General features: G+C 44.2%; 1 protein-coding gene across 4 annotated transcripts in view; it reads left to right on the forward strand.

The window, feature by feature from the left end:
* Window positions 1-15,726, forward strand: part of LOC139576716 (EMI domain-containing protein 1-like) — a 73,869-nt gene extending 58,143 nt beyond the window's left edge. Inside the window, exons 4-17 of one of the 4 annotated variants that reach the window (XM_071403079.1) lie at window positions 1,810-1,914; window positions 2,152-2,213; window positions 2,368-2,500; window positions 3,440-3,484; window positions 3,591-3,671; window positions 6,637-6,753; window positions 8,855-8,941; window positions 9,843-9,895; window positions 10,042-10,104; window positions 10,219-10,263; window positions 10,475-10,519; window positions 10,876-10,887; window positions 13,151-13,235; window positions 13,926-15,726. In XM_071403079.1, the coding sequence (XP_071259180.1) occupies window positions 1,810-1,914; window positions 2,152-2,213; window positions 2,368-2,500; window positions 3,440-3,484; window positions 3,591-3,671; window positions 6,637-6,753; window positions 8,855-8,941; window positions 9,843-9,895; window positions 10,042-10,104; window positions 10,219-10,263; window positions 10,475-10,519; window positions 10,876-10,887; window positions 13,151-13,235; window positions 13,926-14,065 (1,073 nt within the window). In that variant the 3' untranslated portion in view covers window positions 14,066-15,726. Of the gene's footprint in view, window positions 1-1,809; window positions 1,915-2,151; window positions 2,214-2,367; window positions 2,501-3,439; window positions 3,485-3,590; window positions 3,672-6,636; window positions 6,754-8,854; window positions 8,942-9,842; window positions 9,896-10,041; window positions 10,105-10,218; window positions 10,264-10,474; window positions 10,520-10,875; window positions 10,888-13,150; window positions 13,236-13,454; window positions 13,546-13,925 lie in introns of those variants that run through there. The other 3 variants (XM_071403080.1, XM_071403082.1, XM_071403081.1) reach the window with 3 other exon arrangements.
* The last annotated feature ends 452 nt before the right edge of the window (window positions 15,727-16,178 follow it).

Genomic DNA, 16,178 nt, shown 5'->3' on the forward strand with positions numbered 1-16,178 from the left:
TTGGCACTTGAATGGTCTATAGTCTAGAGGAGAAAAGAGGTGCTGTCTGTCAGAGAAGAGGGGGACGCTGGGTTAGAGGTGCCTTCAGTGCGTTCTGGAGCAGGGGTATATTTTCAATTCCCGAGCCCATTTGAAATCGGACACAGCTATTATTATGAGCCGGTCTCCATAGGAAACTTCTATTGAGTCCCCCCCACCACACACACACACACACACACACACACACACACACACACACACACACACACACACACACACACACACACACACACACACACACACACGCTCACACACTCACACACTCGCACACGCACAAGCTCACGCTCACGCACAAGCTCACGCTCATAGACAGACATGGAGCAGAACAGAGTGTGTTTAGTCCCCGATCGAAGTTCGCCACACATTTTACATTCTTACTGAAATGGAAGAAGACATGGCCCACAGCAGTTTTTCTTTACACATTCCTTTGAAAATACCAATACTTTACAGTCTCAGCTCTAACATTGTTTCATTTCCACATGCACTATTAGTAACCCGCTGAGAAAGCCTTTACAACCCAAAACATAGAAAAACTAAACCACAAAGGTTGAGGCAAAGTGACTGGAGCAGGATCCATTTACACAAAGCCTTTTCACACTGTTCTTTTCTCTTTCTCCTTCTCTCTCTTTATGCACATTGACTCTTTCTGTTAGTGCTCTCCTCTGTCCTCTCTCTCTCACTCTCACCAAACTCTAAACAGAACATGAACTCTCTGTACCGTGTCTCTGTCTGTGCTGTCTCCGACAAGCATCAATAGCGCGTAGGATATATTACAGTACGTGTGGCTGACTGTGAGTGTTTGACAGAGAGAGATTGAGTGAGCTCTTGGAGGACTATAATTGTCTCCTCTCCCTGCCCCTGAAAGGGTTGCAGGTGCTATTTCCAGGCTATGTTGGCCAGTGGCTTGCGTTTGGCTCCAGCCAGCTGACTCTGAGAGGAGAGGAGATGTTGGCTGTCCTCTAATGAGGTGCTAAGTCCAGGCTCTTGTTTTTGTCAGGAGCACCTGGGTCATACAGACAGAACCACACAGTCTAGGACTTCACAAAGGTCTGCCCATTCAAAACATCCCCAACCCGCAGGAACACAAACTCCCACACTTCATCAAATAAAGGAAAGACACAAAATCGAGCTCAGAGCTGAAATGGCTCATTCTCCTAATACAAGGCAGCTATTGTTTGTCTAACTCCCTCTCTCCCAGGCATTGTGTTTTTATACTCAATAAAAACATGCCAGAATGAAAGCAGTTTGTTGTGTGTGAATTTGATACAATTGCAGAGTATGATGTTTATGGGTGGGACTTTGGAGAGCAGAACGAATGCTGTGGGCCTTTCATGTCTGATCTGGCACCATCCCTTTCCATCCCTCTCCCCCGTGGCCCTCACCGGCTGGTTCTCTGCCCACCATGACTGTAGTGTTGGTGAGGTCACCTGATGGAGAGGGGCCCTGTCTCCTTACTGTCACAGGACACCAGAGAGTTATTGTACGAGGCTTTCAGAGCAAATGCCAAATCATTTGAAATGACAAGAGAATGTTGGCTCCACTGAGTATTCAGAAATTGAGTGAAAATACTTTGGGGGGGGGGGGGGGGGGTTCTTGTTGTCTTTTTCTGTTGATTGAGTTGTGTAATGAAGTTCTCTTGTCTGGAAGCCTCGCTGCTCATCAGTGCCATTTGCATGACTAACTATGTGCCTCATAACGGAATGACGTCCGAATGACCTTACTGTGTGGTCCATCGATCTGACTCCACTTCATCCTCCTCTTCCTCTGCAGAGTCAGGAAACCAGCTGGTGGCTCAGGAGGCGGTGAGGAAGCCGTCTACTCTCCGCCGGCCACCTGCCCCGGCCCGCACAGGAACAGGGGAGCAGCTTTCCACCAGTAAGAACCAGGACCCTAACACTCTTACACAGTAAAATAACACCTGGAACCATATTTCTCTCTTGAATATCGTCAGACTCAGAACACCTGGGATTTCATTTCTCTCCTTTACACTGTTTCTGTTTTAATACTCAGGCCCCATGTTTCTCAAATTCCCTGAAGTACATTTTGGAAGCGCTTTTTGCAGATATCGATACTTGTCCACATATAATATCTGTCTCTTTCTCCGTTCTCCAGATTGCCTCAACTGTAGTCGAATCACAGCCCTGACAGATAGACTCAGCTCACTGGAGGCAAAGGTACAGGCGTGGACTCCTCTACTGAAGAATGTGCTGCAGTGAGAGACTACACAGTCTCTCATCATAAACAACAGTGTTGGAGTCCATTTGAAAGGCATTGGCGTTACTACCTACATTTCTCTCTTTCTCTCTCTTCACCATTTTATCCCACTAGGTCCAGGTGCTGTCCTCTCCCGCCTCCGCTTCTCACCGCCACCTACAGGGTAAAGGAGGATTGGCACGGGAATCTTCCTCACAGATGGTGGATCCACAAACCAAAGGAGCCCCTGGCGAGCAGGGACTCATAGGTATGTACAAGTCTCCTATGCCCATGTATGGGCAGGTTTGAGGAGCAACCATAATTGCCTATTATTTTGAGTGAAGTGGTTATGTTTGTTAATTGAGTAGGAAATCACTCTGCACATGCCATAATTCTTTCTCCGTTGCCTCTCTACCTGCTCTCCTCCCCTCATATCCTATTTCCTCTGTCGCTGAGAGAGAGACGTAGACACATACACACACACACACACACTATCATTTCCTCTATGACTAGTCAGAGTCCAGTTGTCTGCACTGCTCACTTTCAGGGTTCTGTGGGAGGGAGGGATGGTGTGTGGAAAGTGAACAGTTTAGGGCATGAAAGCCCTCTCCTTCCCTGGAGCTCAGCCTAGCCTTGGCTGCAGCTGAAAAGAGAGGGTGCTCTGCTGCTGTACTCTCAAAAGACCTTTCAATAGTGTATCAACTTCCATCCAATTACATTCAAATCTGTTTTAGCTAAAGGCTTCCAGGTTAAGATCATCACTGGCCTTCTAAGGCCTGTTGAAGAATGTAAATGCACCATTATGGGCACCCTAACACACAGTCAATGTCTTACTAGTTTAGAGAGAGAATGACATTATCTGTTTGGTATAGGTGTTTAGTTTCCCTACAATATTAGAGCTATAATTTGGCTGAAATTTTCGCCCTGCATGGGTTTGGGTTTTAGTCTCCCATGACAAGCTGAGGGGTTCGTTCCTCACTGGCACCTCTGTGGCCCTAATTAACACCTCAGTGCTTAGTGTGTCAGCGAGCCTGTCTAATCCAGAGCACAGCTCAGCTGCTCTGCCACCTCCATCTAGTGACCCTTCACCTCAGGAAGCACTCAACCTCTAGTCCATTTCTCCACACAAGGCAATGGACGACCCCTTTCTCTTCCTCTTTCCCTCGTCTGCTGTCTGACGTCTGTCTGTTTCCTCCCTAACACACAGGTCCACAGGGTGAAAGAGGCAGAGACGGTACCTCTGGACGAGATGGTAAGTTGGAGATGTTGTCAGCTCAATCATTACTTTTTTTTGTAACACAAACTCTTGTGGCTGTATCAGTATGGCTCCATGGTTACTGTCCACTGTCTTTGCTCAGGGAAGCCAGGGTCTCAGGGACTGCCGGGACCCAGGGGCGAGGCTGGGGTGAGGGGCCCCTCGGGGACCCCAGGACCAGTGGGTAAGATACTTACTGTAACTAGATGATGGCAGACTGTATGATTTAATTAAACAACTACTGATTTCACTGTGAGATTTCATAAGCCTCCAAATTTGTGACAGTCATTCCTTTTGGCTGAAGTATGATAATAACAGACCGTAATCAGTATGAATGAAAGCAGTTTCATGAATACCATATGAAGATAATTCCATGTTTACAGTTGATTAAGCAGGGTGCACAGATGTCAAACAAGACGTTGACACTGTTTGTCAATAAATGTGCATGTTGTAAAGATCATTGTGGGGACAGGGGGATTGTATGCGTACCCACCCACTTAACCCATTGTCTCTGACAAAACTATGACAATACTCTCTCTAGGCCAGCGCAAACAAGAACCCTGAGTGTATGTTGCTCACTTTAAGACCTGAAACAATTGTGGAAAAGTCCCTCAGAACTATCTCAACAAACTGCAACAAACTGCATCATGACATCCTGCATCAGAGTGTTTGTCTTTCTGTGAAACCACTCGGCCATTCCACAAACCTATGCTGTAGTCCATGAAAAACACGGTGATAACGTCGACTTTTCAAACATAAGACTTACTAAATACGGAGTTTGCTGATTCAGCATGGTTTCCAGCAGGCTGCCAAAATATTTGTCCTCAGACTACACAAAACTCCCCTATGGCTCGGAACACTCGCTGTTGTTCCTGCCTGCTGACCAACCAGAGTCCATCGTTCAACAACATAAAGTAAGCAAAAATCTGTTGCTTATATTCGAGGCTAAATGGTTACGGACAAATAATAAATAACAGTCGTGAAACAAGAAATCCCCGGGCATCCCAGTGACAAGGCAGTTACACGTTTAATGATAATAAAATACATAGTAATATAAGTTTGTCATAACGTGTTGTAGCTGGCGGCTGTGGTTCTAATTCCTCTCCGTGTGGAACATTTAGACAGTGTGTGTCCTTCCCTCTCTGAGGGATTTATGAACCCTGCTCTGTGCCTACTGCTGCCGGGTAGACATGAGATGTAGAGCAAAAGTTAAACTACAAAACCCCTTTCTGAGAAGCACCATGTGAATCCAATCTGAAATGAACATGAGCTATGTATACAAGTCCTGTCTCCTTATGCCTTCCATATGTATGCAGTGTTATTGTTTTCCCTACGTCCATTATATTATGTCTATTCTCAGAGTGCACTAGAGTTTCTATCCAAAACGATGTTCTCTCTCCACATGCACAATTCTTCCTGTCCGTTGCACGTAAGACAAATGTTACCATTGAACAGAATATGTTTGATGTAACAGGAAACCTGAGCGTTATGAGAGAGTGTTTGGTGGCGATAGGTCCAGGGGGGTAAGGTGTAGGAGTAAGGGAAAGTAATGAACTCAGGAGGGGTGACAACACAGTAAAGACAGATTCATGAAGACTCAAGGGGAGATTGAATCACATTAACAGGGGGCTGCTACTTTTCTGCAGGGAGGGAAGCAGTGTGAGGTTGGGGTTGGAGTGTGTGCAGCGCACAGAAAGGACATTTTTCCTGTATAGAAGAACTAGGATTCCCTAACACACACATACACATGCAAAAGCACACACACATTTACTTACAAATTGACGCTGTTGCCCACATCCGCTTCAGGGCCCCATTACTCTGCAGGAAGAATAGAGCCTTGTTTGCCCTAACATCATGGGAACACACAGACTCTGAACGTCATGCTAACACAGACTCTGGAGAGGCCACTTTGACTACCCAGCTGTGCTACTATACTGCTGATCAAGGGTCACGGTCCTTCAGGTGGGGTTGAGCTAGTGCAGAACCACAGCGCAGTCAGTTATGCTGCGATGTTTACCAAAGCTAAGTGAAAATAAGTTAGTGAGGTGTCAAATCCAATCAGAGCTGTAATAACACATTACAAATGAACCAATATTATGCCAAGTTATTCATAGTTGATAATACAATAATTGTAACACAATGATAGCTGTTGTCAGTTGCATCACCCTCCAGAGCATTATTCAAGGTCACAAGACAAGGAGATAGATTAATAGATGAGGGTTATGTGTGCGTGCGCTTTGGGGATGGGGAGGTCGGGGGTCATGTTGAGCACAGCATTACCTCAGGAAAGTGCAAACAATGAGGTCAGATGTTGTGGTTGGGAGGTGAAGCACTTTGTTTGGGTTTGTGGATGGAACAGCCCAATCCAGCTGGGCCACAGGGACAAGTCACATCTCAGCTTTTCTTTCTCGCCTCTTTTCAACAAAAGGAGAAGTCGTTGTGGGAGGGAGAGAGAAACATTGGCTGGCTTGTCGGGACAAGTTATATATACACACACACACACAGGTGCACAACCGCGCACGCTCCCACACTCCGGCTTGTGCAGACGCAGGCAGAATGTAATTTATTGCGCACTAGTCCGCTAATACGCTCCGGCTTTAATGGTGTTTATTTGAGCTTTCCCAAGTCTCCCTTTGAGCTCCCAGCACACGGCCATTAAGAGGCCTCCTCCTGTTAATTACAGCAGAACACCAGTCAGTCTCTCAGCCCCCCTCTCCTGCTGCTGATGATATTAGCCTGCCTCACACAACCGCCAAGCACTGAAACTTAATACACCATGCAGCGCTTGCTGTCTCTCCCGCACTCTCCCTCCCTTTACATTCTCTACTATATATCTTATTGCTCTGTACCCATCACCTTTTTATAGGTTCACCAGCGTTCCCCTGCCATTGCTATGCATGCCAGGAAAGGCAACACAGAGTGAAACCTCTTCATCAAGGAATCACCTCTGGTGCCCTTTGAAATGATGAAAATACTCAATCAAAAATATAATGGTATACCAAAAGAGATGAAAAGTTTCTCTGTTCACCAATGCTGGTTCAATGTTGATTCTTGTTTTTGTCGCTGACTTTTCACCTACCTTTTCCGTCATTGTCATGCCAATGCTGTCCCTCAGCATAACAGTGTGGTGTATCTCCTCTCCCCCCCAGGACCCAAAGGTCTACCAGGTCTCCCAGGAGAGAGGGGTCTACTTGGGCTACCTGGACCTCCAGGACCCCCTGGACCCCCAGCCACTGCCAGTGCCCACATCCCAGAGCCAGACCGGGGTAAGGGGTGCACCACTACAACAGACAGCCATATCCAACACCACACACACTCCATTCATCAGATTAACAGTAGTGTTATGGAACACCTCCCACTCAAATCATTTGTTTGTAATTATGATGTCATGTAGGACAATGTGCGTGCCTTACAGCCCTAATTGCTCTTTGTCACCATCGCTCATGCTCATCTGGGTCAATTGTCCATTCAGTGGGTTTGTATGAAAATGGTAGACCATTCTAGTGCAGTTGATGAGTTTTCACACCCCGGTATTATGGACTTGGAGATGTCCCAGAGGTGAAAAACCAGATGCATAGTCGGCCCCTGTCAGACAACCACCCTCACCCCTCCCCTTCTCACAATAGGTGGTCTTTTTCTGGGCCAAACCAGAGGAAGTGACCTCAGTCCACACAGAATCAATTTGCTATGAGTCCAAAATAAGTGGATCTGCAGAGGTTTACTGAGAGGTGTGGGCTGAGGATGCTACTTTCCTTTGGTCTTTAAATAGGTGAGAAATACCTGTTGATGCTCTCACTTCCACTGAAAATCACCATGTTCCCCATGTCCATTACATTACATAGAGTCATGTTGAACTTCTATTTGAGTTAGAAGAGAGAGATAGAGAGAGATGGAGAAACGGAGAGGATGGCTGAGGGAATAAATGTAAGGATATTAGAAAGAGACAAATGTATGCAATGTGTTTTAACGGGTACTCCCTCGCCCCTGTCATGTCTACCTGCCAAAAAGGCCTGAGAGGAAGGTGATTGAGTGGCGGTAGAGAGGGTCTGAGTCTGTGGAAGGGAAAATATATATATAGAATAGAGAGAGAGATGGGGAGAGACAGAGGGAGGGGCGAATACACAAACTGGGATAAGAACCTGTCCGTCGCTGATGTCACTCAACCATTTCCAGATGTGGAGCTGAAACAGGGGTTCATACAACCTCACTAAAGGTTGGAGCTCAGGCAATATGGGAAGGTATGAGGGCTGAATGGCTAAAATAGAGAGGAGGAAATGGGCTGCAGGTTGAGTAGGTTGTGTAGTTGAAAAGATGGAGAATTCTAGCTGTAAGTAAATCAGGGTTGGCATTGAGAATTCTGAGACTATGAGCCGTTTCTTTCAAATCAAAGTGAAAGCAGGGGCTCTGTGCTGAGCTTCCTTTGGAAAACACTGGCTTATTGGCTTCCCCGTATCGATCTGGAGGCTGGAATCTCCTGCAACAGAATGGGAATAAACCCTCCTATCTTCAGGTGGGACAGGGTCACAGGTAGAGAGGAGAGGATGTGTGAACCTAGCCATTTTGGAAGATCATAGACATTACAGATGTAGGACACTATTGTAAACCCAGGACATTGTGGGGTTGGAAGTAGAGGGACATAGACTCCCTGTCAGAGAAGGTGTTGAAGAACAGGAGCTGGAAATGAAGAGAAAAGGAAAGATTGTTTTAATAGAGACAGACAGGCAGACGGACCGAAGGATGGACTAGTGGGAGGGCGGAAGAACAGACGAACAGACAGAAAAACAGGCAGACCCCTCAACTCCGCAGCTATTTTAAGCAGGGTTGTGTGGGACTGGAACAGAGTTTAGAGTCAGTGTGGCAGCTGGAGGATGTGTCTCGTTGATAGGCCTTCTCCTCCCTGCTCTCCTCTTCTGTGGCACTCCATTAACACTGTGCTCCCTGTCAGCCCGAGACAACCCTTTAAAACCACACACTTCCACATCACTGGGACATTTCCTACCCTTTTTCCTCTCTCTTTCCCAACAGATGTAGAGCAGCTCAGAAGTGCTCCGTCAGCACAATGTCAATGGAGGTGACTCAAGTCATTCTTAAATAGTGAACCATGTATACTTGTAGGACATGAATTCCACATACACATGAGTGCAAACAATGTGATAATCATGATATGATATTTAGCCATACATTTACCTATCTATGTAAAAGATGGGCCGTGTAATGGTGCTGAAAGAAGCCTGGACATTTGTGTGAGAGCATTGCCCCCTGTAGGCACCTGTCAGTAATGCAGTTCAGTAAATGAAGTGCTCCATCAGTCCTCTTGCCATTGTCCTTTTTAACCATTCGCCTGTGTGCATGTCCTCTGTATTCCAGGTCAGGGCAAGCTGCTCCTCTCCAACACCTTCCCTGACCCACGAGGGGCTCCTGTCCAGGGCCCCCAAGGCCCTGCTGGACCTGCTGGTCAGTATCTCCGTCTCTCTGTCTTGGTCCCCAGCCAGAAAACATATTGGTTTCAATATCATGTCAGTGTAGTGATTCAATTGCATATTAATTTGGGTTCTCTTACCAGTTATGCCCCTGGACTAAATATAAGAATTAACAATAGTCTCCGTTCTCTGTCAGATTCACTGAAACACATGTCCTCTGTCCCCAACTCTCATCTTGAAATTCCTGATTTCCTCATTAGAGGAAGTTGGATTTGCTTCCTGTCTCTTAAATGTTGGATTGATTTGTTATTTGCCTGTCCCTCTTGCCTTAGTTTGCATCAACAGCGTTCAATCGAATTATGTGTCAAGATGAGCCTTTTTCATTCCCGTGTTTAAAGTGAGCTGTAAGAGGAGTGTGCTTGGGCCAGCTCCTATGATTGATCAGATTTTGGATAAGACATATCTAGCATCCCTTCTATCATGACCAACCAAGGCAGATTTAAGTGTGTTCAATATAACATTGAAACAAGCATGTCCGTATATGTAACTGTTTTCCCAGTCCAGTAATTCTTTACAGGCCTACAGTGGAGGTAGGAATAGGAAGACACAGTTGTTTGTATTCATCTGAAAAATGACTTCTTATTATTTGTTTTACTTTTTAACAGTGGTTTATGTCATAGTCCAAATACCTTTGCATAATCTGATTGTCTTATCTTGTTCCAGCTGTTCCAAAACACACGTAACATGAAACCCTTTCCTATCAATTATCAATTATCCATAATTAATATTTTTTCTCACCTTTATTTTGTCTCTCCTTTCATTCTCAATTTGCCTTGTGTGTCTGATAATAACCTATCTTGGCCTATAAAGGCAACCTAACCTAAAAGCTGCTTATTACTTTGATGCTCACAGTCCTTATGTGTCCCATCATACAGGTCCCCCAGGCCCCAAAGGCCCCATGGGACCCCCTGGCCCAGCAGGACAGAACGTAGGTGTTTGCCTTAGCACTACAGTAGGCAGTGTGTAATGGTGCAATATAAATAATAATAATCATATGAGTGAGATTAGATCCACTTACTGCACACTTCTACAAATGATGTGTCTTCTTGAACATTTTCTCCGGTCTCTCTACAGGGGAAGTCGGGGACCCCTGGGATACACGGCCCGGTGGGGCCAAAAGGAGAACGTGGGGAGAGAGTGAGTACAATGCACAGGCCAGCCAGGGCCCAACCACACCTAATGTTTTCATTCTATTTTTTCCCATCCCCTAGATAGAGAGACAAAACTCCTAACTTGCCTCTGGCTTCTTAGGGTCCTCTGGGATATCCAGGAGAGAGAGGATTCATAGGAGATCCGGTAAGCCACCTACTTCCTGTATAGCTGTGACCTTAGTGTGAGAAAAACCGACACGTCACACCTGAATACACCATGGTAAACTATACAAACCAGCATTCTCACAAACTCAGAGAATGGGTTTCTTCTGCTGCTTTTTCAAAGGCAGTACTGTCATGCAATTGAAGTGCCATCACAGGTGTGCCATTACTCTTTACTTAATGTTTCTATTTAGGGAGTACCAGGAGTCAAGGGAGAACCAGGAGAGAAAGGTCTGCCGGTAAGACTACAATATATGGGCTGTACACCACTGGGCTGCATAAGACCAAGAGGCAGGAGAGGAAACTGTGGCCCTTTCTCAATTAGTCTTTCTTTGATTCCTTGTGTCTTCTCTCCTTGCATCCATCAAAGCCATAGGAGGAGAAGGTCCAAGGGGAGGAACCTTGGAGTCTTCTCTTCCAATGGTGTTTGAGAAGGAAGCGAGGATAGAGGATGCGAGAAATGTAGGAAAACGAATTGAGAAAGAGTCAATTTCCCCACATTGTACTTAAATTGTATAAATACTGTTTACTGTATAGACAATTATTGTGTCTGTCTAATCACTGCTTTTCCTTTGCATCTTTCTCATGTTACAAGAACAATCTAAATGTAAGTGATCTAAATGATTTTTGCCAGCAAGTCACCACTACGATCCATGTCCAATCACCACGTTTACATGCTTATCTTTGCGATTTCACTTTTTGATAAAGTTTACTGTTAGTATTGTTCTGCAAATGGTCCTGCATTTGTTTTATTTTTTAAATACTTATTTACTTTATAGTATGTCAGTTTACTGCATGTGGGATTGTGGTTGCTGTTGTTTGTGTGTGTTCTGTTTCATGATGATTTTATGATTGTTGTGGTTTTTTGGTCCTTGGGGTGTGTGGTAGAATGCTGCCCCATGTTGAAAACACTGTCCTACTCCTGTCCGACCCTAAAGCTGTCTGACTCCCTCTGCAAGCTACTGTCTCCATGGCTACCTTTCACAGTCACATTCTGAGAATCTGACATTGGCATATACATACACACACACACACCTGCCTGCCGGTCCTACCTCACACGTGCTAAGTAATTTTCTGACTGAGGGAAAGATCATGGAATCTATAAGAATCTGTTGAGTGGCATGTAATATATAATTGTATTGAGGATCAATATTTGATCATGCCATGCTTTTACAAACCCTTCTATAAATTATGCAAAGGATGACATGTTCATATGTTAATTTAACTAGTGTACAACACATATTGTTTATACATAGTATAAATGTTATTATAAACTGGGTGGTTCGAGCCCTGAATGCTGATTGGCTGACAGCCGTGGTATATCAGACCGTATATCACAGGTATGACAAAACATTTTTACTGCTCTAATTACGTTGGTAACCAGTTTATAATAGCAATAAGGCACCTCAGGGGTTTGTGGTATATGGCCACTATACCACGGCTAAGGGCTGTATCCAGGCACTCCGTGTTGCGTCGTGCTTAAGAACAGCCCTTAGCCGTGTTATATTGGCCATATACCACACCCCCTCGGGCCTTTTTGCTTAAGCATGTGTCGAATGTATATGCCAAATCACTCCATTTAGAGTTGTGGGAACAGTGGTGGTGGGTTAGTGCTGGGTGTGTGGGGTAGGGTGTTTTGGATTGGGGTTGGAAATGTGAGTGGATACAGCTATCCTCCAGTGTCCCACAATGCATGGCTGCATGCTCCCATCCTTAGTTACTGCACTGTTTGCCATTTCTCTTTTTGCTTGCCAAACTCATATGTAAACTCTGTGTTTCACTTAGTGTAATAACAAAAAAATGCAGCAATAACACAGGAACCAGGCAAGATTACTCTAAATTGTATCGCAAACCAAAAATATATTTCTTATCTCCTCACCGGTCTCACAATAGCCCCATTATCCGTTCTGCTCCCATCTGCTCCTCATCAATCAACCATGACATAGAGGAGCTTGTTATTGTGGAGCCATACAACCTGGAAAAACACAAACACACTGGACATTAGACATTGATATGATTTATAGATATACAGTATTGTAGCTTCAGGAAATCTTGCCTTTTGTTCCGTAGAGGTTTGTCTGCTACTCGTTAATCAGTTTATTTCTTGACCCTAGAGAAAAGTACTCAGGCGTCCACGCTAACAAAATCGTGTGCATGCGTTCTTTATCACTGTCACTGACATGATTGCATGTGTCTGTGTTATCTTTGTGTTTTTATTTTCTATGTTTCATATTTTTTCTTAGGGGATGATTCATAAAGCCAGTAGGTCTTTCTTGAAAAGTAGATATTGATCTGTTTCTCATTTTAAACAGAAAAAAAAAGACTAAAGACTTACTGGCTTTATGTGGTGAGCATATTTTAATACAGTGAGAGATGGATTGGCAGCTATTATGACCACAGCTGTATTAAAAGTTATGTAGATACAATATACTAAGACTTCAGACTAAGACTTTACAAATGTTTTAGAAAATCACTCTTTTGTCATGCAACCCCTCTAAAATACTTGCCTGGTTGAATAGCTGCTCATCTTGATAAGTCCAGAGGGAATGTGGATGGCATGGTCAAACCTGAAGCCTTGGATAGTCTACTCCACTTTTGTTATGTCAACAACATAGGAATGTATTGTGATGTGCATGCTGTTTTTGCCCAGCATGGCAAAGACTGGCCTGGTATGGCAGCATGGCCAGAGAACGAGGGAGATCGAGAGATACAGGGGAGGGATGAGGTAAAGGGATGCGGGCTGGGTGCGTGGACTGGTTTTAACCTGCTAACTGCTGTAATGGATTGACAGAGAGAAAATGACTTGCACCTTGGCGGGCAATTTGTTTGGCTTGTGCTCCTTACCTTGACGGCTGTATCTATCTTCACAGGGGGACGGGATACATCAGATCAGAGAAGCGCTGAAGATCTTAGCCGAGAGGGTTTTAATCCTCGAGACTATGATCGGTATTCATGGTGAGTAGGAGGCGGGGTCAGCTTGAGGCAGCAGGGTCAGCTTGAGGCAGCAGGGTCAGCTTTAGGCAGGGGTCAGATGAGGCTGGATCTCACCCCACCCTCCACCACTCGTGGGACGTGGGACATGGGGTATGGACAGAGGTAGGCAGCCCCAGGACCAGGCCTGGTGTGTCCACTCTCCACCCCTCACCCAGTCCCCTTGTCACTGTTCTCCGATAGGACATTAGTTTGAAGATGTTCCAAGACTTGCAGGCAGACCTGGAGCTTCTGGCTCGCAGGGTGACACTGCTGGAGGCTATCATCTGGCCAGGTAACGCTGGTAACCATCCTCACCCCTCATTCAGGCTAGATTACATTATCTACTGCATTTGGCATGCAGGGATCATACGTAAAATACTATTTTATGTATTTTTTTGCTTTAAAAGTTGTTGCTCTAAGTGGACTCACATTAGTAGACATCAACCAGTAAATGTTGATTTATTCACTAAATAAATGCACGTAACTCAAATGACTTTCATCTCTAGGCACATGATAATGATAGATACTGTATCTCATCAGCCTCCTATGGCAACATCATATAAATTCTTTATTATATTTAATAATGTGCTCTATTAACTAAGTATTTTATATGTATGTCTCATATATGTATGCATAGGGTAGCATGGCCCCAACTCATTGTTTCTTCAACAGAGCCTGATCTAGGGTCTGGAGATGGTTCGTTCGGCACTGCGTCCCCAGGCGGTTTCTACAGGAATAAGCGGGCAGGAGCCCTACCCTATTGGCTTGTCTCCCCTCCTCTGTCCTCGGACACCAAGGTTCAGGGGAAGTAGCCTCCCTTCTGCATCTCTGAGGATCACGGGGTCTAACCACCCCTCCCTTAGGTCTCTCTGGCACTCTACTGATCCAGACCTTATCTGATACCCTCTGTCGGCTGTACCATCAGATGAAAGGTGGGGGACACCTCAGGGAAGCCCCACTGGTGCTCCGGAGTCTTCCCACCTCCATTGGGAACCAGTACCACCCCCCTCTACCCCAACACACACCTCCCCATAGACCCATGGCTCCCCCTGTGTCCCGTCCTTGTGTCTACAGCTAGGAAATATTTTAGCCTCGGAAAACATGCAAAGATTCTTGTAAGATAAAAGGAAACCCAATATTAAAGGAAAATTACCACCCAAAAACTATATTTTGGTATTTGTTTCATTAGTCCATTGTTGACATAGTCCCAAATGTTTTGCTTGTCAGCAATCAAGTTTTCAAGATATGTAACTTTCAAAATACAGAAATCATCCCTGTATGATGCATTTAGCATCATATGATAATTTTTGCAGGGAGTTTTCCTTTAAATGTTTAATGGTGCTCATTCAACTGAAAACAATTCTGGACTATAAGGGTCATTGCAGTATAGTATAAATGAGGGTCAATTAAAGGAGAAATCAAGTGTGAAAGAAAAGAGACTGTCTCTGAGAATTTGTTTGGACCTTATCAATGTCGGGAATCTCAGAGGTTTACTTATTTAAATGTATTTAACATGTACAGACTGCAAGACACACATGTACACAAACAAACCTCTTCCCCTTATATTCCTTTTGGTTCTATAATATTGTTTTAATCCTTGTTATTAAGTGCACTATAAAGATGAAGAATTACACACCGTTCCCATTGAGGTATCAGTTAATAGTGACATGTTATGAAAAGTCAAGCATATCTGTGTGTGTGTCTTGGTGTCTGATATCCCCCCCTTTAAATCAAACACACAAGGGATGTAACTTTATTTATTTTATTCACATTCTAGTTGAGATTTATGTTGTTGCACATCAATTCAGTTCTGTGCTACCCTTTTCTGCACTTTCTACATTTTTAGACGGTATTTTCTCAACAACGGTGCCGAAATACATTACTCAAATCCTTATAGCAAAGTATGTTCTACAAAGTTCTGATTTGTGATCAAATTCCTGCATTTCTTTCGAACCCCCCAAGCTGCAGCTCCTGGATAAACTATCAGTAGTAAGACATGTCACATTTCTTTTAAAGCCACAAGCTAAAGCAATGTCATCTCTAAGAAACCCTTTCTCCTACAGCAACTTCCATCCTAAGCACACACCACACAGTAGGAGTAGAGGACTTGTTGATGGAACTTGAATACATTTTTGCGTAACTTTGTACCACCATTTCATTCTTTAGATTTGACATTTTAGTAATTTAGCAGACGCTCTTATCCACAGCGACTTTCAGTAGTGAGTGCATACGTTTTTCATACTTCCTTCGTATATTTCGACTGATTTATCTGTCACAGTGAAGAAAAACGCTTCTTTGATCAAATGTGTTTCTTTATCTTAAAAAAATATATCAATAGCAGTTTCTTGTTTTGTATGTAACGTCATATGTATTTTCCATTTTGGGCCTATTTCAAATTGCTTGCTAATGTGTTATTGTGCAAAAAAATCTTGTAGATGGTTGGTATAATAAATAATTGTTTTGTGTTTTTTAACAGGCTCATTGTCCTCATTCTTTTCATAATTACATTTATTTGGGTACTCTTGACTTTTCCTTTTAGCCCCCAGGGTACATTTTAACACAAGTTCAGCTCAGTAAAACCCAAGCAAATAACAATATCATGATGCTAAATCATACCTTCTGTTCCAAGCTCCTGCTAGTTGGCCACTATGTGTTGATTTGACAGGCCTTAGGTATTCCTTGGTGGCAGGGGCTCTTTTCTTTGCATGTCATCACAGCCTCCTCCCCAACTCTGTCATCAATGAGCAGGGAGATGGCGCCATCTAACTGTCTAGTGGCATCCAGTGCCACCACAGCTTTATCTGTAGGAAACTCCATCTTCTCCAGTTGCTGAAGCCTTAAAAAAAAGATGTCAATAATGTTTTTGCTCAATATAATTATTTTATTTGATGAGTCAGGCATGTTTGATCACAGCTTGCTTTTGGG

Source organism: Salvelinus alpinus, chromosome 5 (genome assembly GCF_045679555.1).
Source record: "Salvelinus alpinus chromosome 5, SLU_Salpinus.1, whole genome shotgun sequence".
Taxonomy (NCBI): Eukaryota; Metazoa; Chordata; class Actinopteri; order Salmoniformes; family Salmonidae; genus Salvelinus; species Salvelinus alpinus.